Here is a 22,264-nt window from a genome sequence, read left to right as displayed (position 1 = left end):
TTTATTTAAACCAGTCGGCCCGGGGCCTCGAGGGGTCACAAGGGGACCTGAGTTCTATTTTTCCTCCCTCTGTTTTATCTTCATGCATCTGCAGTATCAAACAAACACACACACACACACACAGAGATATATAACTCTAGGACTGAAGGAGGCAGACAGATACTGTACCACATGTCACTTAAATCTGTTGCCTGCTCGGCTTTAGTGCTTGCTCTCCTTAGAACTTCAGACCCTCATTCCATTTGGTTTCCCACTGGTAACAATTTACTGACGGAGAGAAAACAACAGGGAAGTGACGTGAGAGCAGAGAGAAATAGAGACACAAGCGACAAGCAGCTGTTAATGTGCGCCTCTCTTTTGACAGAGAATCATTCATAAATGTAAATGATATATAGCAGTCTTCTACTTTTATGTTGTCTTCTAAGTATAAGGTTTTAAGCTTGAAACGGTAATCTTATGTTATTTTGTCTTTCATGAAGCTATTCCGTGTTTAAATCAGTACATTTTACTTCATAAATTTATTTTTTTTCCCTCTCGCATTTCCTTTATAAAAACCCCTCAGGCCTGAAAGGGAGGAATATATACTTTTATTTAAAGGGTTTTATGAGCTTTAATTCTCAAGAAGAAGAAGAAGAAGCCTCCAGGTTTCTGACAAAAGAAAGAGTCTAATTTCTCTTTAAAAGCCTGAGGGTTCAGTGACCCATCATAGCAGACTGCAGAAGTACTAACATAGACTAAAGTGACAGCTGGGGGAAATGAGAAGATACTTCTGCTCCAGTGTGCATGTCAACTAACTTCTCACTGTCATCCTGAACTGCTGCTGACAAGCCAGTCACCAGGTGACATGTACTGTATCTGCTCATATCTCACTCGACAGTCAGTCAACATGGACACAGACTGAGACACAAAGCATCACAAGCATCAAACATTCTGTACATATCATCATTGACAATCTCTGGCTGTTAAGATTGGTAGATTAGAGAAAGATTTGAAGGGATTAGATGGATAATCTGTGTCATTTGAACCTTGGAAGTAGAAACAAATTATGAACACAAGAAAAACCTTTCATCACCCTTTAAGCTGATGTGGCGGCACAGCTGCAAAAAGCTGTTCGCCAGAGCAGGTACTAAAGAAGTATCAGGCACTATCGCTGATGGGAAATCAGAATAAACAGAGTAGAGTTGGGCCGTGCTGGGCCGAGTCGTGCTAGAACTCTATAGGAGAAAAGTGCCACACTGGACCTTTTATTAGAAGTAGAAAAACAGCAGCATAGGTGTTGTGGTGTTCTATACTCCTTGTTTTCACTGTGTTTTTTTGTGGACAAATTTAATTATGACTTGATTTGTACTTCAATTTTACCTTTTGAACAACAGCCAGGCTGCGGCTGCGGCTGCTGCTGCTGCTGCTTTGTGATAAGCACACCCCCCGCCCCTCAGCATGTGAACCCAGTTTTTACATTTTGCATCAGTAAGAATCTAACGTGCGTATAGCAAACAGAGCTCCCGTCCACAGCCCTGTTTGTGTAATAGCTGTTTGTATTCACTTATTTTCTGTCATAATACTGTAGAAACCAGTATTCTCTGAAGGGTTTCTCAATGCCTTAGTGACTTCAAACTGGCAGCCAATCGAACAAGGTCACTTTTCTAACCTTGTATTATCCCCACTGTGTATGCTACACCTCCAGAGACGGTGTTTAGAACAAAATGATGCATTGTTTCAGCAGCGTACGAGACATCCTTTTTTATATATAGACATATCTTTTGTTTTAGGAAGCTTCTTTACAATAGCGTACATTATTCGAGTGTCTCCTGCCTCTTGACTTTTCTTGTTCTTTGGAGCCGACAAGAAAAAGAAAATGTTGTTTGTATCTATATCCTGCAGGGGAAATTAAAATCTACCTCTGGAGATCAATAAAAAGCCTTGTATTATAATGTATTTCACTCACTATTCTAATCCATCCTCGTCTTTTAGCAAACATATGGGAAAGATGACTGCAATGGCTGTTATGTATTTAATAGTCATGGTGGTGCAATTAAAATCAGGAGGCTTTATGGCCTTGCTGATTAAGATATTTAAAGCATGAAGCACCCAAGGCTTAAATTGTTGTGCAGATTTCTGGGTGTCATCTTGTTCATACTTGATGCTTTTTTGTTTCCTCTGGCAAATGTGTGTTTGTGTGGACCAAAATTAGCATCGCCTTTGTGTTTGTGTGTGAGAGAGTTTAACACTTATCCTTGACTTTTCCTTTACCCGCGTGCAATTAATTATGGGAATAGCAGCCCTGGGATCAGCTGCGAAGGAAATGAAAACGCATCAGTGTAAATGCAGCCAGTTGAGCGTTGGGGGGTGTCGTTGTGCAGCGCACTGAAACTCTGCACCGCCTTCCATTCGCAGTGACGAGCATTATCGCGCGAAAGCAGTGGTCTCCGACTCTATTCCAGTGGGTATGTGTGTGTTCACGGTCCCGCTGTAATCCATATTCACTTTCTTAATTGGTTCAATTAGTTCTCTCAGATACTGTATGAATTTTACACTCTGCCTGTCCCCAGATAAAGTCCAGTTAACGTTATTACTGGGCAGAGGTTACAAATTGGGCTCCCAGTGGTGAGGCTTAGCACACGCTAGATTTGAAGTCATTTATGTGGTTGAGTGGGCTCAAAACTGTATCGCTGACACTGTAATGAGGGGAACACAAGCATCTTGGCCTCACCGTTTAGTCACATGCAAGAATTTCGACTCGCGGGAATTCACACTAGCACACATGCAGAGAAAGAGAGAGCGGTATATGCCATGTCAGACAAAGGGACGTTAGTACTCTCACAATGTTGTTGTGCCATTTCATTCACATTTCATTATACATGTGCAGCAACTCTTGTTAGGACTGAACCAACACCTTAACTATAACCAGTTAATGCCCAACCTTAAACTCAGCCTCATCACACTTCACATCCTAACCCTCTTGTCACACAGCGATTACACACACACACACACACTGTAGGTCAATGTTGTCATGTGGACTAAGCGATTCATTTAGCGTCGTTCTGTTATGCAGCTTAATGGTCACTCGTTTTTAATGGCTGAGATGCGCACACACACACACACACACACACACACACACACAGAGCGTCAAATGAGGCAGTTGCATTACTGTCCGTCGAGTGAATGGAGAGTGTATATTGATCTGGAGGAGAAGCTCGTGCATCAGTGTGGTTTGGCAAAATGCCATTACTGTGGAGGAAGAGTTATGCAGACATATAGACATGGTTTTTTTTTTATCTCCATTTTTTTTTTTATCAGGACTAATGGACTCCAGGTTTACCTCCCACTTTTTAAAACTGTCCTGCTTCATTTTATTCTTCATTTGTCTTTTTCTTTTGCATTATGTTCTACTTCTGCTGTCCTGTCACCCTCTCTTTTGTACTCAGGGGCGTCTATAGCTCAAGGTTCCACATGAGAGCGACTGCAGTGTGCAGTGCAGTGCAGTGCAGTGCAGTGCAGTGCAGTGCAGGCGACTGCAATGCAGTCGGTGGGACGCGGCTCACGAGAGCATCCCGTGACCGCCTTTCCTCTGCCGTGCTATTTGTGGGGTCTGACGGGCCCAAATGGGAATAGCGGGATGATTCAGCGCTACGGGGTCAGGATCTATGATAATGTACCAGGGGGAACATTTCCATGTAATGAACACAGTACATCTTCTTTAGAGGCTCTCTTGAGGAATGAAGATGAGGAAAGCAACAAAAGGAGATCAAGGGAAAAATTCAAGAATGAAAAAAGGAAGAGGATGGGGGGAGAAAAAAAAAAGTGGGGCAGGAAAAGAGTACAGATGACAATAATTAGAGAAAATAATTTAATGGGAGTGATGAAGTAAAAGAGCAAGAGATGATGTTAATGCAGCTCAACCGGCAGTTTTGTGCTCCCACTGCAGCACTTGTGAGCACTCCTGCCTGCGTTGAGCACTTGTTCTTTCATATCAGCCTCCTGCTGCTACTGTGAAAGGAGACAGCGAGACAAAGATTATTGAGTGCATGTATGTATGAGTTGGTATGTGTATGCGACGAACGCCTGCACGCCATTTGTCGGGAAGCTAATAACAAATTGTCATGCTGTCTCTTGATTTGTATGGATAAAAGACGCTATAATGAGCCTCTTAATGCGAGCTATTTATTGCGGCAGTCAACGCAGTTGGCCTGTCAATCACAGGGGGACTTCTAAGTCTCTCTGGGACATGCCTTGGCTTTTGTCCGAAAAGTCTTGAACAATAAAGCGATACAGTGATGACAGACATGCACACTTGCCCAACTCGCATCCCCGCTGTGTGTGTTAAACATTCATTATTCTCCTCAATTGCCATGCATAGAGAAAACTGCCATGAGCCACAGCCAAATTAGGCTGGACCAAGTGGTCCAGTGCTGCTGGAGCCTGTTCCACAGGGCACAGAAGTGTGAAATTGGTGAGTAGATTACATGAGAGGGCTGTGATGTGCCAGCAGCTGGTCCATCGCTACAGGTCAATACAGATCAAACATGGCTGATATTATGTGCAGTGAGTCCTTTTTTTGCTTCTCTGTGCAGACATCAGGACACTTGTGAAACCTCTCATTGGAAAGAGTATAAGTGTATTTATTAGTAAAAATCATTATAAAATACATGCTCAACATAAGCATTTTCAAATCTCATTCAAAGTGTTTTACAATGAACAACAGGAAATGATTTCTGAATTATAAACATCTGTTTAGGTTTCAGTGTTGTTTAACCCCAAACTACTCTTAAGGTACATATGTATATGTATATATGTAAACTGTATGTATGTGTATGTATATATATATATATATATATATATATATATATATATATATACATACACGATGACATCATTGACTCATAATTGAAGTTCAGTCCAGGTTTGACCCATTTGCAGCCCTCAGCTAAGCGATCAAGGAACCAATACAATGCCTCACTGCCCTCTGTCAATACACCTGGTCTGACCTATTGGCTGAGGTGGAGCGGGGAGCAGATCCATAGCATTGACAGCCCCCCCCCCACACACTCCTCTGCTCTCTCATTAGATCCACTCTATTAAACTCCTTATGCATCTGTCTGTATGCCTCTGGCTGGTCGCTGGGAAAGAACTGGAGAGCCCTGCGGGGCTCTGTGGCTGAGGGACCAACTGAGACAGACCTGAAATGCACCACATTTATATGCTGCCGAAGACGAGACGAGGAGGCGTCAGAATGCAAAAGAAGAAATTGAAACTTTGAGGCACAAAGTGCTTATGTGCTCTTGCGTGTGCAACAGCGTCTGCATAGGAAGAGAACATTTTCTGTGGTGATTTTAGAGATTATTTTGGGAAATACACTTGTTCATCCTCTGGTGACAACAAGACAAGATCGATACCAGTGGAACCCAGGAGCCTTCAAACCTGTCTCTGTCACAGTGGTTTCAACATCCTCCCACTCGCTATATTTCCCTTTTTACTCCATAATATTGGTATAAAACAGAAAAATCTATTTTGTAGGCATTAGTAGGTTGACTATGTTACGTTTGGACAAGTTTGACTTATCGTTTGTAGATGGGTGGATTTCAGCTGACAAACCACATGCAGAAAACTAGAAGAAATTCTGTCTTAGTGCAAACCCAAGCAAGGGCGCTCAGTTTCTCAGTATTAATACTCTCGCCTATCTCACAATTTTAACAATTGTTTTTTGTTTTTTTTTTAATATGAATTCGTATTCAGATCACCGCCAAATTCTAACAATGTCTTCCATCACGGGCTTCCCCACAAAATCTAATCCAAAACTGTCTTTTACTTTTTGTTGATGTTGCGCTCACAGACTAACAACAAATGTGGCCAACTATTTGCCACATCCTTCACTGTCATTAATTTTCTTTTCAGGTCGCTGGCCAATTTCACGTCTATCTTCCTGGCCTACATCCTGGACATAGCTCCGCTCACGAAGACTGCCGTTTCAAGCAGTTTCAAGAAATAAAAACAATCCAATGAATTTTTTCTTCTTCTTTCCTGCAGCAGAATGATAATAGCTGCGGCCAAACCTCTATTGCTGACACAGTGTTTTGAAGATAGCTCTGCAATTGGCTATGCAAAAGAACAAGGGTCGCTGTTTCCCCTTGTCCCCAGTCTAAATGCTAAGCTACGCTAACAAGTGGCTGGCTGTAGCCTTATATTTAAGATAGCTACAAGTGCTACTGATCTACTTATCTAAGTGAGCACAATTGTTTTTTTCTTTGTTTGCATTGTACAGTATGCTCTTTGTGCGTGTGTGTGCGTGTGTGTGCGTGCTTGTGTGTGTGCGTGTGAATGCGTGCGTGTGCGCGGCATCATTCAGGGGTTGAGTGGAGGCGAATGGGACTGTGTGGCACAGAGGAGGAGGGTGGAGGGTCAGGTATGGCTGCAGTCGTCACTCCCATCTTCATCAGGGAACGCTCGTCTGTCACCGAGATGGAGCGAGAGAACACAGGACGAGAGGCGGTCGGTGGCCCTGAGATAGATAGATAGATATTTTATATTGTTCCTCATGCACAATTCTCCTATTTATTTGTACTTCATGTCACGAAGAAGCAACAAGATGGAGATAAAAGAGGGAGAAGAACAAAAAAGACTGAGGGAATAGAAGGAGAACTGTGTTTGTTTTTCCAATTTCTTTAAGTATACTTAAGAGCTCTGTCGTACACTTAGATTCACATTAGTTAAACCCCTTATTGCTATTCAACTCACACACTTGACTTTTCCTTAGACTCCCTAGAGTAAATGACATCCATTTACTTTGTATAACGGCAGATGAAGGAAAGGCATGGGATGGAAACTGGAAATCAGTTGGTCTGTGCAGACACAAGTGCAGTAGTGGAACTTGGCCTGTAGGGGGTCACAGCAGTGCAGCGAGCTGCAGCAGGGTTGAGCAATGACTGCAGATTTGATGCAGCTTGATGTCTCTCATCTCACACACACACACACACACACACAGGGGTAGAGGAGGTGGAGAGACGGGGGGAGAGGGGGAGAGTGTGTATGCAGCAATATGCTACAGGCCATATTGGTAATTCTACTCTTGATATCGCTCACATCCAGCTGAGGTTCACCAGACTAACCAGAAGGGGGCAGGGTGACCACACACACACACACACAGGTTGCACAGCTATTCTTCTTAGGACACTGCATTGACTTCCATTCATTTGGACCAAAGTGTTATCGCTAACCTTGACCAGAACCAGTTAACGTCCAACCCTAACCATAACCTAACCACAGTTCCAATCTGAGCCATGAACTTAACTAGTTTCTCAGACATGACATTCTGCCTCATTAGGACAAGAATTGCTCTCCATGAGGACTACTGGTCCTCAAGAGGGAACAAATACAAGCACCAGTGCGCCGCGCCGCACACACACACACACACACTAATGCACACACACAGAGACCCCTACCATGGCTGACATTTGCAGTTAACTGCTGCAGTGGCTGCTTCTGTATGATGAGAGGGGCTGGTGATGAGGACAGTTCAGCAGGTGGCTGCATTACACTGTTTATCAGACCGACACAGTGGCATTATCACTTCATGAGCCAGCCTACACTGTTCTCTCTCCCTGCATCTGTCTTTCTGTCATCCTTTTATGGGCATACGCCCTCTGTCTTTTCCTCCTCACTGCTCCTTGTGTTGTGTTGCTTCCCAACTGCTCTTCACTCTCCATTTTATTTATTTATTTATTTTTCCCACAGATGTACACCAGCCATCTGGGTACTTGTGGGGCACAGCTAAGGCACTGGTGGTGTAAGGCAAGCCTGTTAGCAGTACAGAGTAATTCACTCATAGCACAGTTTGGCACTCCTTGATAACAAGGAATATCATAGCAGGCTAAATAAATACAAAATACAAATACCTGTTTCACTTTAATGTACATTTTTACAGATGTAAAACATGTGATGTGTGTTTTAGATGGGAGTTATAGTGTTACCTTTGTGTACTCCCCACTTATCATGCAGTCATTAAATGCAAAAATAACTGTTACACAAATATACATCTCACACTGACTGCCCTTTTTTCCGTCTATGACTATTCTTATTCACTGCTTCCTCTCTCTGCCCCTTCACCACTCTTATGTTACATCCACACTAACATTAATTCTGCTCCGGATATGCCTATCATCCACACTTCCCTGCTATTTTCAGTCCCCCAAAAAGGAGAAGTTTGGAAACGCTTGCTCCTTTTTCATTTAGAAACTGTGGGGTTGCATTTGATAATTGACGATGTGTAATGTGTCCTGCCATTAATCCTCTACGACTACGTTGATGTTTATGTACTGAGCGTTAGACAGTTATCGGAGACCGTTCCCTCCCCGATCGTATCTTCTCGGCCACAACTTGACTATCAGCTGTGAACGGAAACCTCTGTTAACCTTTATTCTCACTTTCACCTCTCTACAGTGACTTCTCACCATTGTTGTTTCTCATTAGTAGTGAAACCAAGCAGAGAATGAGCTTCCTGTTTACACCTGCATGTGCATGTCCATTGTAACAATGTGAAATATGTGTTTTTGGGTGTGTTATTATGGACACAGGTCACTGCTTATGCAAAGCTGAAAATGCTTCTCTATGAAAATGTGTATGATGAGTACAGTGTGAATGTAGTCTTACTCCTATTTCATTACAGTGCAGAGCAGTAGCTGCAATCTCACCTGTGTTCAGATCGGATTTGACTTTGCTGTTGGTCTTCTCTTGCATTGTTTGCTCATAATCTCTCACATCGTCCAAACTCAGTCCTGTGGAGAGAGTGAAGTACAAATACAGAAGTATGAAATGTGCACTTATACAGAATATGTATATATATATGTGTATATATATGCACATTTATATACACATACATATATGTATATATATATGTTCATATTCATATATATATCTATATATATAGATATATATACATATGAATATGATTAAATCCAATACAAAACGCAACTACACTGCTTTTAATGTTTTATCTAAAATCTATAAAGCTGCACTGCCGCTGCATTTCCGACCCACCGTGCCATTCGTCTATCCATGCTACGGCTTGCCTGTGGCCGACCAGAAGAATGTCCCGAATGTTCTGAAATAACAGCAGAGAGTCCATTTAAAGCAAAAGAGGTTTGCAGCCCTGTGTGTGAAATGTCACATTTGCTTCGATTTTCCATTTCAAAATAAAGGCAATAGTTTGTGATGGTTGAGATAAGAGAAAAATCAGCTCATATTAGTGGAAACTTATCTCAGTGCAGTTGAAGGTGAAATTACGTTCCAAATAAAACCCTGGCTTTGCTGTAAAGATGTGGGGATAAGGGATGTTCCTATTTTAGCATTTAGTGCTGTCACTTCGTGCTTCATTGCTTTGCTTCATTGTGTAAGATAAATGTGTTGAGAATGATTTTTCCTTCAGGTGTTTGACTCATTCCGCTGACCCGCACTGTGAGAATCTCTGAAAACCTTTGTGTTGCTGGAGGAACAGATGGCCTCTTACCGGTGAAGCGTAACATCCAAAAAAGGCCACCAACTGTCGTGTACATTTCTATATATTAATGAGCAAATGATTTCTTTGTCACAAACAAATCACCAACTAGGGAAATCACTCAGAGACTGCAAACTCACAAATAGTCAGACAAAAACAACAAATGCAGCCAAGAACATAACCTTCTTTGAGGAGGTAATAAAAACTAACCAACTCCAAGCACTGCGGCTGAAGTATAGATAGAGAAAGTCCAGTGTGCAGAAAGCAGCGCTCACACAGAGCAAAGCACTTCCAATTAGCTGTAAATTCACATTTCCCCAACTTATATTGCAAGGGCTCATAACTGTAAATGCAAGGAAAAGGCACGGTGAAAGAAAAAACCATCAAAAGCTCTGTCTCACTTTGTGTATGAACTCCTCAGTTCTGGTCTGGAAGCCGTAGACCTCAAAGCTGCACTGCACCCTCTTATAGGAGCACATAATGGGTTTGTGGTTGTCTCTCCATCCTTCCCCCAGAGGCCCTCTGTGAGTTTTACTTGACTGCCAGAGACTCAGGTCCTGCACAGAGCAAACAGTGGGTCTATAAGTTACTCGCTGAGTCTGCAGAACCTTTCGCCCCATGAGACGTCTTCAGCTATAGCTATAGGTGTGTGTGTGTGTGTGTGGGACTGTACGTGAGTAAAAGAGAATGCTTGGAGGTGCCAATACATTGTTGCTCTACACATTCCATCAGAGGGAAATGTGATGCAGTCATCTCTGCATCTGTGACAAGAGAAAATTGGTGTCTTTGCAGTTTTTTTGTTTGTCTGTAGATGTGTGTGTGTGTGTGTGTGTGTTGACATGTGCTTATCCGCATGCTGCTGTGTATCTGTGGCCATTGCATTGACCTTTATCTCCGAGGTCTCGCAGGCGGTGGAGGAGTGTTACACTTTTGAACCCTGTTATCGCTGATTTATGCTCGTTTAGATGTAAAAATACAAGTATGTAAAGTTGTAAATCATTGTCAAAGGAGCTCACTCGATGCTGATTAAGCTCCACGCGCCTCTCTGTGTTCCTCAGTGCAGCAGGGTAGCAGCTCTGTGTCATCCCCGCGCTGCACGGAGAATAATGCATTTTTGTGTAAAGTCTGACGAGGAGCACTCTGCTGTGCTGTTCAAGCTCAGTTAGAGTCGTCCGTTCAGTTCTGCAGGCTCACCTGAGGACTGGGGTCTGATGTCAAAGTCCTGACTAGTGCAGCTGTGTGTGTGTGTGTGTGTGTGTGTGTGTGTGTGTGTGTGTGTGTGTGTGTGTGTGTGTGTGTGTGTGTGTGTGTGTGTGTGTGTGTGTGTGTGTGTGTGTGTGTGTGTGTGTGTTTTCTATTGTCTTTTTTGTTCTGGTCTTTATAAAATTCCTTTGAGATTTGCGTTGTGTTTTGGAAGGAGGTGGAAAAGGAAGTGGCTGTGAGGCACCACTGACCAATAAGTTGAAGTATCAACAAAGATCTAGATGTTCCTAATAAATTGTCATCGTCAAAGTTTTTTTTTTCTCCTCCCACAGTCATTAGTTTTTTTGTTTGTGACTGTACAGCACGTACCTCCACCGTTTTATAGTGCTTCTCAGGGATGGGGTCACTGACGATATCCAGGAAACTCACTTTCTCTGCTGGGGTCGGCGTGTCCCCGAACACCTACACCCAAACAGAGTGGGGAGGTCATACAGTATAATGAAAGCACACGCACACACACACATGCACCAAAGAGCAGGATCAGAGTAGATGCGTATCTGTGTAGAAAACTAAGGTCACACACCATAACACCCCTCACTATATCCCACCCTGAGGCCCTTGGAGCAAATCACACTGGAGTAAAGAGAGGGGAGAACAGAGAGGACAGAGGAGGGAGTGAGGGGGGAAAAACAAGGATGTATGAGGGATATTAAAAGAGCGGGGGGGAAAAAGAGAGTTATGAGAGCAGAATACACTTTTCCTTGACAGAGGGAGAGAGAGAGGACGCTGCAGTTTTCCCCCCATAATGCCCCACTGAAGTAGTTTGTTTCGCTGTTGAAAACAAAACCTTACTGAAAAATCTGCCATTAGATAATACCCTGTGCTCTTTTTGGTCTGTGTCTACTCGAGGTCTCCTTCCCTTGTATGGAATAGTATAGTGAAGCTTTTCACAATGTGCTCAGTGCATGACGCTCTCACAGTCTCCTCGTAATGGTTTTGCTCTGTTATCTGTGTGGTGTACAGTGTGTATATATACATTATATGTGTGTGTGTGTATATATATATATATATATATATATATATATATATATATATATATATATATATATATATATATATATATATATATATATATAGTATATAGTGTATATAGTCAGACAAAAAGAAAGAAATGTATTGAAACCCACAGCAGAACAAACTCCAGACTGTCAGAATACTGCACTGCAAGTCATGCATTGAAAATGTGACTTAAACAAAAGTATCTCAGTGAAATCTCTGCGATACTATAACAACTGAAGTGTGCAGACGGTGACTGATGTTGTTTTGTTTGAAATAACCTCGAGTAACCTGCAACGGTGGGACAAGGAACGAGATTCACCACATTTCTGTCCTCAAACTGCAGCCTTTATCACCACATTTTGACATGTTGTGTCTTGTTTCTTGACTCTTCAATTACAGAAGACACAGCCAGGTATAATAACTAATTTCTGTGAATGTGTGTGTGTGTGTGTGTGTGTGTGTTGGCCTGAGGACAAAATGCAGCACTGCAGCCATGGTCACCGTGTCTGGTTAATAGATCTGCCAATAGTGCATTTTGTGCTTTTCTTGTTTTCCTCGTAATGGACCCCATCAATTTGATGAACATTTTCTTTGTGCTGCAGAGAAAACTGCAATCCCTCGTCTTCTCCTCCCTCTTCTCTGCTAATCACTCCATCTTCCTCACCTCTTGCCTGCTCGCACTCATACTCACATTGTCGTTATCGCCGTTGTTGTTCTCAAATCTCGTCTCAATGCGGACGCTGAACTTGGAGAGGAATGATACCTACAGGGGCGACGGGGTAAAAAATGGGAGAAAACAGTTAGAGGGGCAGAGATAGAGGGAGTGTAAAGCAGGGCTGCAGATTAGATCCACTGATAGTGGTTAAAAAAAGGATGAGCTCTCTGTTGCAGATTCATGTACAGTAAATGATGTGTGAGAATACTTACCGAGTACTCTGCAGCATCGGGGACATTCAATATGGATGGGGGAAAAAAAACAGCATTAGTAACTCATACATGCATGACCACGCAATTGCTCTCGCACACATTTACATGGAGACGCACACATACACGTGTTCACAGCGGAGTGCACGCATACGTACTGATAAATATTTAATGGCACTTGGGAAAGCAGCTGTTTAAAAGTAAATATGTTTTGTATAATGCATTAAGGTGAAAGTGATCCGATGTCGCGCACAGAAGCACCTGTGATGGTGTACGGGTAGAAGTTCCACGCTGTTTCTGTCACATAGAAGAATCTCGGGACCAGCGCTTTCGCCCAGGACGGCAGTTTACTGACAGCAAAACAGGGAGAGAGAGAGCGAGAGAGGGGAAAAAAAAAAGACTTATTACTGTCAGAGAAAAGAAGTCAGCGAGGAGGAGGAGAGATTATAGAGGTAGACGGAGAGCTACTAAGTGGTTTTTGTGCCATTTATAGCCAAATTACCTGTAGGCTACTCTCACCATACTGTTCATTTGTATGACTCATTTCCAATTACACCTGTGGTGATTAATTGTTACTGTTTCTGCTAAGTCACATGTCAGAACACGATTGAGGTAGAATATATGGTACACCAACTCTACATCTGTGTGTGTGTGTGTGTGCGTTTGTAACACATGTGGACCAAATGTCCCATAAGCACAGGAAGATTAGGAAAATCCTCCACAGTCGGAACATTCACTTCCTTAAGAGTTTATTTGAGGATTAAGCCTTTGGTTTGTAGTGGTGATTAGAATAAGAGTTGAGGATACATGAGGGGTAATGAGTGAGGTGAGTGCTGGGCAAGGAAATGACTTTAGAATGAAATAAGAATTCTTGGCTTCCGTCATAATCACAGTTCTCTGATTAATGGGCTGCCATACAAAGCAAATAATTAAAAAAAAAAAAAAAACCTTTCTTTCAGCACAAAAACCGTGATCATGCTTAGCTTTAAATTCCTTCTCTTCTTTGTTTACTTTCATCCGCTGCTGTGTTTTAATCGAAGCCTACAGAGAATATATCATATAATATTATCTTGTCATATATGTTATGCATACAATATATAATCACAACACTTGACACAAGTCAGAATAAAACACTTGTATTGTTCTTTCTTTCTTAATCGTCTGATTCCACTATTAATGCTATATGCTAAGCTATGAATACACACTCTCATGTACAGACATGTGTGGGATCAGATCTCTCATCTTAACAAACTGCCATAAAGTAAAAAAGCCTGTTTTCTAACAAAAGCTTCTCTTCCTTACATCTGTTTATGACCTAATGTGTTGTTATATGCTTTGTGTGAATGCATAACACACATGTAATGTGATAGTTGATAGTATTACATTACACACACATGTAATCTGTGTGTGTAATGTAATACGCATCAGGATATAGTTTCAACACTGCAATGGGAAAATCAGAGACTAAATCCAAAAACAATCCTTTAATTACCAGCGTCAGGATGACGCAGACGTGTTTTGGAAAGTCTGTTCTTCACACAGACAAAACCTTGACGGTTTGCTGGAGGATGAGATAGAACAACATTCCCGCTGTCATACCACAGAACAGGCCTCAGCATGTTTCAGATGGAGGTCACTTGGACTTTAGATGCAGAATTTGTTTTATTGCCTGTCAGCGGTGATACATGAAACTTCTAGAGGACGCCCAGCCTTACAGTGAAGCAAGAGATCAAAGATCAAACACAATCAGTTATCATAATGGCAGAGCTGACAACCTGAGGATAAGGCTCAGGTTCTCTGTATCATTAGTTGTTAGGGAGAGCTGCGTACCTGCTGAGGTAGATTCGCTTCTCGGTCAGCTGTCCAGGTCCGTGCTCGGGGTGAACACTCGGCTCGTTTCTCACCACCTCTACCCCTTCTCCCCCTCCGCTCTGCTCACAGCTGTGCTTACTGATCATATATAGCTGCCCGATCCTATACTGCATCCATAGGAGAGGGAGAGAAAAAAAAACATGTCATGAGCAAAGATGAAGCACGAGGAAAAAACATCTTCCCAATGATGAGTGAAGGGAGCAATCAAAATGGTAAATAGTGGAGCAGGTCTGATATTGTTATGTAACATTTAAATGAACTCATACGTATAAAAGTTAAGTTTATTGGCAGTAAAAAAGCACAATTCAATTCTCTAAGGTGCTTTGCAGCTGAAGCGTGCCTCGGTTTAGTCTGACTAATAACGTATGGTGGTCATTGTTTTGACTTGTCTGTGGCTCTGCTCAGCGTGTTCATTTTTACCATTCAGCATTATAATATCGCTGTTTTTGCAGAGAAAGTCATATTTAATCCTTTGTTATGGACTCATGGTCCAGTAAAAGAAAAAAACAAACGGTGCCGAAAATGTCACCAGTTCACATCCCAGTTTGACCTACGACCTTTCTGTGTGCGGAGCATGCATGTTCTCCTCTGTGTGTGTGCGCGCGTTACTTCTGCGGATACTCTGGCTTCTTTACACAATCCGAGGACATGCAGAGTGGGATTAGGTTAATTGGACACTCTTAATTGATTGTGAATGTGAGACTGTGAATGTTCATCTCTGTACATCGTGTTTGTGGTAGAAAGTGGTAGAAAGTAAATGGATGGAATACTTAGAAATATGAAACAATTCATAAAACATTCCAGAAGTGCAAAGAAGTTCATACTGATATTCAGCATCTAAAAACAGCACATAAATATAAATAACTACACTGTTAAAAGGAGGGTTCTGTACCAGTGCCTCCACAGCAGGGACTGATAACAGACAGCACTGAATCTTATATTGGACAGAACCACAATGATCTCATTATCTGATGCATCAAGTTGGCATTTAAAAAACAACATTTCCTAAAACAGCTTAAAGAGTTAAATTAACACTGCACCATCGAGACCTCCTCTGCAAAGTTCTTCATACACCACGTTTAGTCTCCGCATACGTGTGTGTGTGTGTGGTGTACAGAGATGTACAACACACTTATTCACACATATTCACATTATCTGATCACGTATAAAGCTGCGTGCAAGGTCCAACGCCGCAGCACTTGACGATAATGTATAAATGCGGCAAAAATGTCACTTTCAGGGAAGCTCAGCTTCTCTGGGAGTCAATAGAGCAGTGGGGGGGTACCGCCGCTGGGCTGATGCATGATGATTGGAGGAACTGTATAAATAACTGGGCCTTCCATTCATTTTTGCAACCATTGAGTCTTCCATCACACCTCCTAGGCATTATTTTAAACATGGAGGACTTACGCCGCTGTTCATCGGTCAGGTCAAGTCCATACATTTTAACCCACAATCTCACAAAGAGCTTTGCAGTGACCCTGCATCACTGGTGTGGAGCCTACAGCCAATCACAGCAACAAAGTTGTGACAATTCAACAGAATATTGTAAATAATTGAATCTAGTACCATTGTACTTTCAGAGTTTTAAACATCACATCAAACCTACCCTCCTTTTTTTGATTGATATTATGTTCCTGGATGGATAACATCAGTCTGAGTGGAAGTGGGGTTCAGACGCCTCTGCGAGAGCGAAACACACATGATCTCACTGATTGGTTTGGTTTGTACACTCTTTTTTATCCTCTTTATCCTCAGAGCCTCTATATATATATTCAGATTAGGAAAATCACCCAAAGAAATACATCAAACAGGGGGAAAAAAAAGGAGAAACATCAGGAAGAACGACAAAGGTGGGATCTGACAGATATGAGCATTAGATCTATGAACAAGAGGAGACAGAAATAATAAAATGAAGTTGTGGAAGCTCAAAAAGTTAAACTGAGGCTATAAGTTGGCAGTCAAACTATCAACATATATAACAGTCAAATGTGCACATGGGCACATCATCACTGATGATGAAATGTACAAACAGTGTTACAAGTAAAACTAACATAAGATAATGTGGCTATGTGTCTAGAACATGCATACTCTGCACAGAAAGGCCGTAGCCAAACTGGGATCTGAACCGGTGACGTTTTTTGCCCCGAGGCAACAATGAGGCACAATTTGTTTTTTACTTTTACTTGACTATGAGTCCATAACAAAATATTTAATATAACTTTCTCTTTCACACACTAAACCTGTGTGCAAGGATGTTCATAGATCTAATGCTCATATCTGTCAGATCCCACCTTTGTCGTTCTTCCTGATGTTTCTCCTTTTTTTTCCCCCTGTTTGATGTATTTCTTTGGGTGATTTTCCTAATCTGAATATATATATAGAGGCTCTGAGGATAAAGAGGATAAAAAAGAGTGTAAAAACCAAACCAATCAGTGAGATCAAGTGTGTTTCGCTCTCGCAGAGGCGTCTGAACCCCACTTCCACTCAGACTGATGTTATCCATCCAGGAACTGTTTGAGTCTATAATAATAATCTATCAAAAAAAGGAGGGTTGGTTAGATGTGATGTTTGATACTCTGAAACTGAAAGTACAATGGTACTAGATTCATTTATTTACATTTTTCTGTTGAAATGCTATAACTTTGTTGCTGTGATTGGCTGTAGGCTCCACACCAGTGATGCAGGGTCACTGCAAAGCTCTTTGTGAGATTGTGGGTTAAACTGTTTGGACTTGACCTGACCGATGAACAGCGGCATAAGTCCTCCATGTTTAAAATAAAGCCTAGGAGGTGTGATGGAAGACTCGATGGTTGCAAAAATAACTCTATTTCAATGGCAGGCCCAGTTATTTATACAGTTCCTCCAATCATCACGCATCAGCCCAGCGGCTGTACCCCCCACTGCTCTATTGACTCCCAGAGAAGCTGAGCTTCCCTGGAAGTCGCGTTTTTGCCGCATTTATCCAGTCACTGTCAAGCTGTCAAGTGCTGCGGCAATGTACGAGAAGAAGAAACAGCTGATTCTGAGCCAAGGAGTCAGTTGATTGAGTTCTAGCGAATCTTTAGTAATGAAATACTGTATAGGTATATAATCAATATTTGACCATTTATTTTATGACATTTTAGAGCTGAGCTCCCCTTGCTGTCTTGGAGCAATCACCTCTGTTCTACGTCTGACTTGATTTTCCTGAGGAGTTAATGATCTCAGTCACTAGTTTCGGGTCTTCTTCTATTGAAATGTCAATCACACTGGTGTCCACACATAATATGAGTGGACCAATAGGTGGCTGGTTGCAGGTCATGTCCTTTTGCAAAAACTACTACTCTCGTGAACACATAAAAAGTACATGCGTTTCACAATCATTTATTTCCACTAATGCTGATGTATCTATTGCTGATTTATGCCACTTTCCCAGCACATGGTCCCACCACGCCACGGAGCACAGACTCTGTCTGACACAGTCTCTGGACTGAAACACAGCAGCAGGGGTTGTGATGCGGCTCACCGCTCGTGATCGCAGGCTTTCAGCGGTGCTGTCACTAAATACACCAGCCAACCAGGAGACAGATTTGGAGATTAACTCTAACGTTACATTTTCAGGATTGTTAAGTCTTTTTAACTGATCTACACTTCGGCATTGTTCGGTTTCATTCTTGTGTCAGACGTGTTGCTCATGACTCTTCCAGTGACGACAATCAGTGGTCTGACCACGTCACGCATAGTAACAGCTCGGCTCGCTTTGAGCCTCGCCAGAGCAGGTAGTAAAAAAGCTTGTGGTAAACTATAACAGCTATAAAAGTTCTTGGTAAACTTTGTTATAAAATTGAAACTTAACTTTTGAGCTGTGGCCACTGTCATGTCATTTATTGTACCACGAAAGCACTATTTTAAATAAGCGTTAAAACCGATGCAGATGGGCTGGAAGAGAGAAAGAGGACAGAGATCAGTTTCTATCCTTCACACTCTCTGTTCGCATCATGTGACACTCCTCCTTCATCGTCCCACTACAGGGAAATGTCAACATTCAATATTTACTTATTGTGTATTCATGGGACTTAATTAATCATAACGATGGGTGCTTTTACATCATCTTACGACTGAACAAACAGCACATTGATGAGTTCCTCCCACAAAGGTTGTGCAGTTTTTTCACTTTTGAGGCAACATATCTTAGCACCATGTTGAAAGACGCCTTATCTTTCCATAATTCACTATTGTGTTCTCTTAACGGCTGCAGTGAGTGATGTGAGTGATGAGAAACTCATGCACAGCGTTTGGCATGCATTCTCTTCCCTCCCTCTGTCTCTGTCTCTGTCTCTAAAAAGGCGATGATAGGTTTCCGTGCTTTGAGTTTGTTACAAAGTCCTGAAATGTAAAAATAGCTGGTCTCTGCAGGGGGTCAGGTGTGAGGTGTGACAGCAAGTGGCAGTGAAGGAAATTATGATTGAAATGAAATAAAAGTTCAAAACAACTGTGATACAGTGGTAAGTGCAAAGACCAAAGCTACAGTGTGTTCAGAGACAATTAAAATTAGACTGTTTTTGGAAGACACGCGTACTCAAAAACCTAGAATGATACTTGTTTTTACCTTTAACGTAGGGATTTGTAGCATCCATAAAAACCAACTGAAGCTCTTCAGGCATTAACACATTACTGAACGTAATAAATCAAATGAAGGTTCGTTTCTTTTTGACCTAAAGACGCACTGTGTGAGATTCTTTTCCAGAGACTTGGAGGATTTCTTGTATCTGTGCAGCTTTTGTTCTTTGATCTTGATGTGCAGGCGTTGCCAAAACAGTGACACACTGAGAGCTGGACCTTATACCTGCAGGTGCATAATTATAAGGCAATTAACTCAAACCCCCTCAACTACACATGAATAATCTCCATTTAAGTGAATATATGACCGGTGATGGACCGCTGATGTTGTAGGTGTGTCCTGATAAACGGAGTAAATACTCTGCAAACATGTACTTTGTATTTTTTACTTTGTCGAAATCCGTCCGTACATTTGTTCTCCTGTCACTTTGCTATGATTCACAGCTGTAAATGTTTTTGTAATGATCGTGATGTCACAGATCGATGTGATTATACAAACATCTCCTGTCTTTCACAGACTTGACTTCAAACATGTTCTGAACACACTCTCCTGCAGGGTGCAACTTCACCGCAGTACTATCTTTAATGTCAAGGAGTACAATTTGATTTAATGACATTTAATTTGATTGACGTTGGCTGGATTTCCATTTTGGCTTTCGGTTCAAACCCATCAAACCTGTTACAATGTGACACTGGTCTTGGTTTTGATCCTCGTATCACAAAGGTGGTCCAGGCCTGTTTTTATCACCTGCTGCCAAAATAAGATCCATACTAAATCCCAGACGTTTAGAAAACTGTGGTGCATGTTTTGACGTAGACTACAGCACTCTTTGCTGGCTTACGTCATAAAGCTTTGATATGTTTGTGGACTGTCAGCAGCTCGGCTTTTAAAGGGCTAATAAGTATTTGATCGTATCACTCTGCTTTTAGCCTCCTTGCACTGGCTCCCTGTTTGTTTTAGAATTGATTTTAAGATTTTATCAATTGTATTTGAAGCCCTTTATGGCGTCGCTCCTGACTTTATTTTAGACCATTTAGTTATTGTTTTTTTGGTTTCACGCCTGCGTGTTTTTAAGATCCTCAAACCAGCCCCAAACCTGTCAACTCTGAATTAAAGTATTCATTTAACTTACTTTACTTTTAAAGCTTATGACGATTTGATAATATTTGGTTGGTTTATCATTTTATTTTAATGTATATAATCTTTTATTGAATTTTATTGAAATTTCCTATACTCTGCCTTCTATTATTCAATTTAATTTTTCCACTGATAAACACTGAACGCGTTTGTTCGTTTTCCCAAAAATGATCTCATGGACCATCTTTGGGTCCTGTGGGAACGACTGCGACTAACTCTGGCAATGTCTAGGTTTATTTACACGAATGGAAGGTGTGCTGTGCTCTAAACATGGACATTACAACGTCTCGCCCCGTGAAACTTGATCATGTTGATATCTTGAGGCGTAGACTGAACCACCAAGTCTACACACCACCTGAGCTGCAGCCATTATTTGTTTCCCACGGCACAAAACAATACTGAGCATTCCTGAACACAGTGGCGATGCATTGTGTTACACAAAATAATACTGGATATTTCACGCTGAAAATCAAAACGGCTTTCTTTTTAAAATGGAGCGAGGGTCACGACACTGTGAATGGCTTGGATTCATGTAAACTTACAAAAATAGGATTTACTGAAAGCTGAAAGTTTCTCTGTGTCCTGCACTGATACTGTAAATCCTATTTTCGACTGCTACACGTCACAGCCATTGCTGTGGTAACAGGTACAATTGTGGGGGGAGTGCAGTGTGTGTGATGTTGACATTCCATTCGAAGGACACTGTGTCACATAAACCTAAATCTTCTGTCTCGTGGGATCTCCCTTGTTTACATTGTAAAGCTGCAGGCCACATACCTTTTGTTTGATTTTGGATCTTGAAAACTCGCAACCAGTTGGACTCGTTCTGTGTTTGTCTCGAGGAGTGTTACAGAAAAGAAAGCCAGGGAATCGGAGAAGCCGACAGATGGGAGATAATTTAGACACAACCGCGGCGCTGTGGAGCTGCTGGCCAGGTGATGTGCGTTGGCTCCGTCAGATTGGCCGGGGCTGTTGATGCTGAACGTGCTACGCTACCTACTGTGCCAACACAGCACACAGAGCTCCCGCGGAGCAGCCGCGGGAGCTCTGTGTGCTGCGTTGGCACTTTTCTTATCAGCGTATTAACACTTCTCAGATTACAAGTCGAAACAACACTTTCACATTTTAAAGTGAAAAAAAAAACCAAACCCTTTGTGTCTTTCAATTGAAACTTGACACACTTGTCTGTGGGAGTGTGGGAAAGACAAACACTTACCTCGTCCACAGTCAGTGGCATACATATGCGGTACTCTTTCATCAACATGGTGCTGTTACACTGAGGACTGTCTGTGTGATCTGTGCCTGAGCTTGACTCTCTGTCTATGTCAGTTGACTTGGTTGCATAGTAGACGCTCGAGGGAGCTGCAACTGCTGCTGGACTGCAGTGACCTGCTTTCTGACGCCTCTACTCCTTTGTTTTGCTGATGTCAGTAGTCCATGGATTCAAGTCCGTCCTCTTGGACAAGGAGTCTCCTTTTGTTTTCCCACTTTAGCACCACGTTCACTCCTTACAGCCTCGCCTCTCCTTCTTTGTTTTCCCCCTTCAGTTATTGTGCAGGACGCGACTTAATAAACCGCTGTCTCTGCCTCCTTCTCCTCTTACTTCTGCTTTCCAGTCTTGAGCTGCCCTTTGTGTTTGCCGCTTCTCTTGCTTTGTGTTTGCGTTCTGTCTGCGTTCTGTCAACACACTGGGGAAAAACTTGTAATTACGTAGCTGGCGTGGTCGGATTGAAGCCTTCTTCTGACTAACTCTACCTGTTCATGCCCTTCTCTCCCTCTCCTCTCTGTGCTTTGTTCGAGTCCTCCTCACATGTGTAACCTTGGTTTCAGTTTGGTGCTCCTCCCTTTCCCCTCAGCTGCTCTCTGCTCATTTCAGTTCCTCACAAATTCCTTTGCCTGTTCTCTTCTTATCTTATTCTCTCCCTCCTTCGCTCCCTCCCTCTCATATAGTATCCACCCGCCTACTGCACTTTACGACC

The 22,264-nt window shown here is 42.2% G+C and overlaps 2 protein-coding genes across 3 annotated transcripts in view; one reads left to right on the top strand and one right to left on the bottom strand.

Annotated features, from left to right (window-relative positions):
• The window catches only part of LOC122775037 (glutamate receptor ionotropic, NMDA 2D), a 110,280-nt gene that overhangs the window by 16,642 nt on the left and 71,374 nt on the right, over nucleotides 1–22,264 (top strand). The window lies entirely within an intron of this gene.
• On the bottom strand, nucleotides 4,841–22,175 carry pitpnc1b (phosphatidylinositol transfer protein cytoplasmic 1b). Of its 2 annotated transcripts, none has more exons than XM_044034721.1 (10): nucleotides 21,502–22,175; nucleotides 14,504–14,652; nucleotides 12,935–13,023; nucleotides 12,677–12,684; nucleotides 12,441–12,512; nucleotides 11,060–11,152; nucleotides 9,889–10,044; nucleotides 9,031–9,094; nucleotides 8,685–8,768; nucleotides 4,841–6,496 (listed from the first exon to the last, which is right to left on the bottom strand). In XM_044034721.1, exons 1-10 carry the CDS (start codon nucleotides 21,547–21,549, stop codon nucleotides 6,336–6,338), a joined length of 924 nt encoding a protein of 307 aa, XP_043890656.1. In that variant the 5' UTR covers nucleotides 21,550–22,175; the 3' UTR covers nucleotides 4,841–6,335. The 2 variants fall into 2 exon arrangements, with proteins under 2 accessions (XP_043890656.1, XP_043890657.1); XM_044034722.1 differs by having other exon boundaries at nucleotides 14,504–14,647.

Source organism: Solea senegalensis, linkage group LG9, assembly GCF_019176455.1.
Source record: "Solea senegalensis isolate Sse05_10M linkage group LG9, IFAPA_SoseM_1, whole genome shotgun sequence".
NCBI lineage: Eukaryota > Metazoa > Chordata > Actinopteri > Pleuronectiformes > Soleidae > Solea > Solea senegalensis.
Note: the sequence above shows the minus strand (reverse complement) of the source record. Positions and strands in the feature narration are given on the sequence as shown.

Bases quoted from the DNA above. Each gene is read 5' to 3' on its own strand.
- pitpnc1b (XM_044034721.1), bottom strand. From the start codon at position 21,549: ATGTTGATGAAAGAGTACCGCATATGTATGCCACTGACTGTGGACGAG. The intron at 11,153-12,440 runs GTGAGTATGAGT...GTTTGGGTGTAG, and splicing joins ACAACGGCGATAACGACAAT to GTGTTCGGGGACACGCCGAC. The intron at 9,095-9,888 runs GTGAGACAGAGC...CTGTTATTTCAG, and splicing joins CTGAGGAGTTCATACACAAA to AACATTCGGGACATTCTTCT.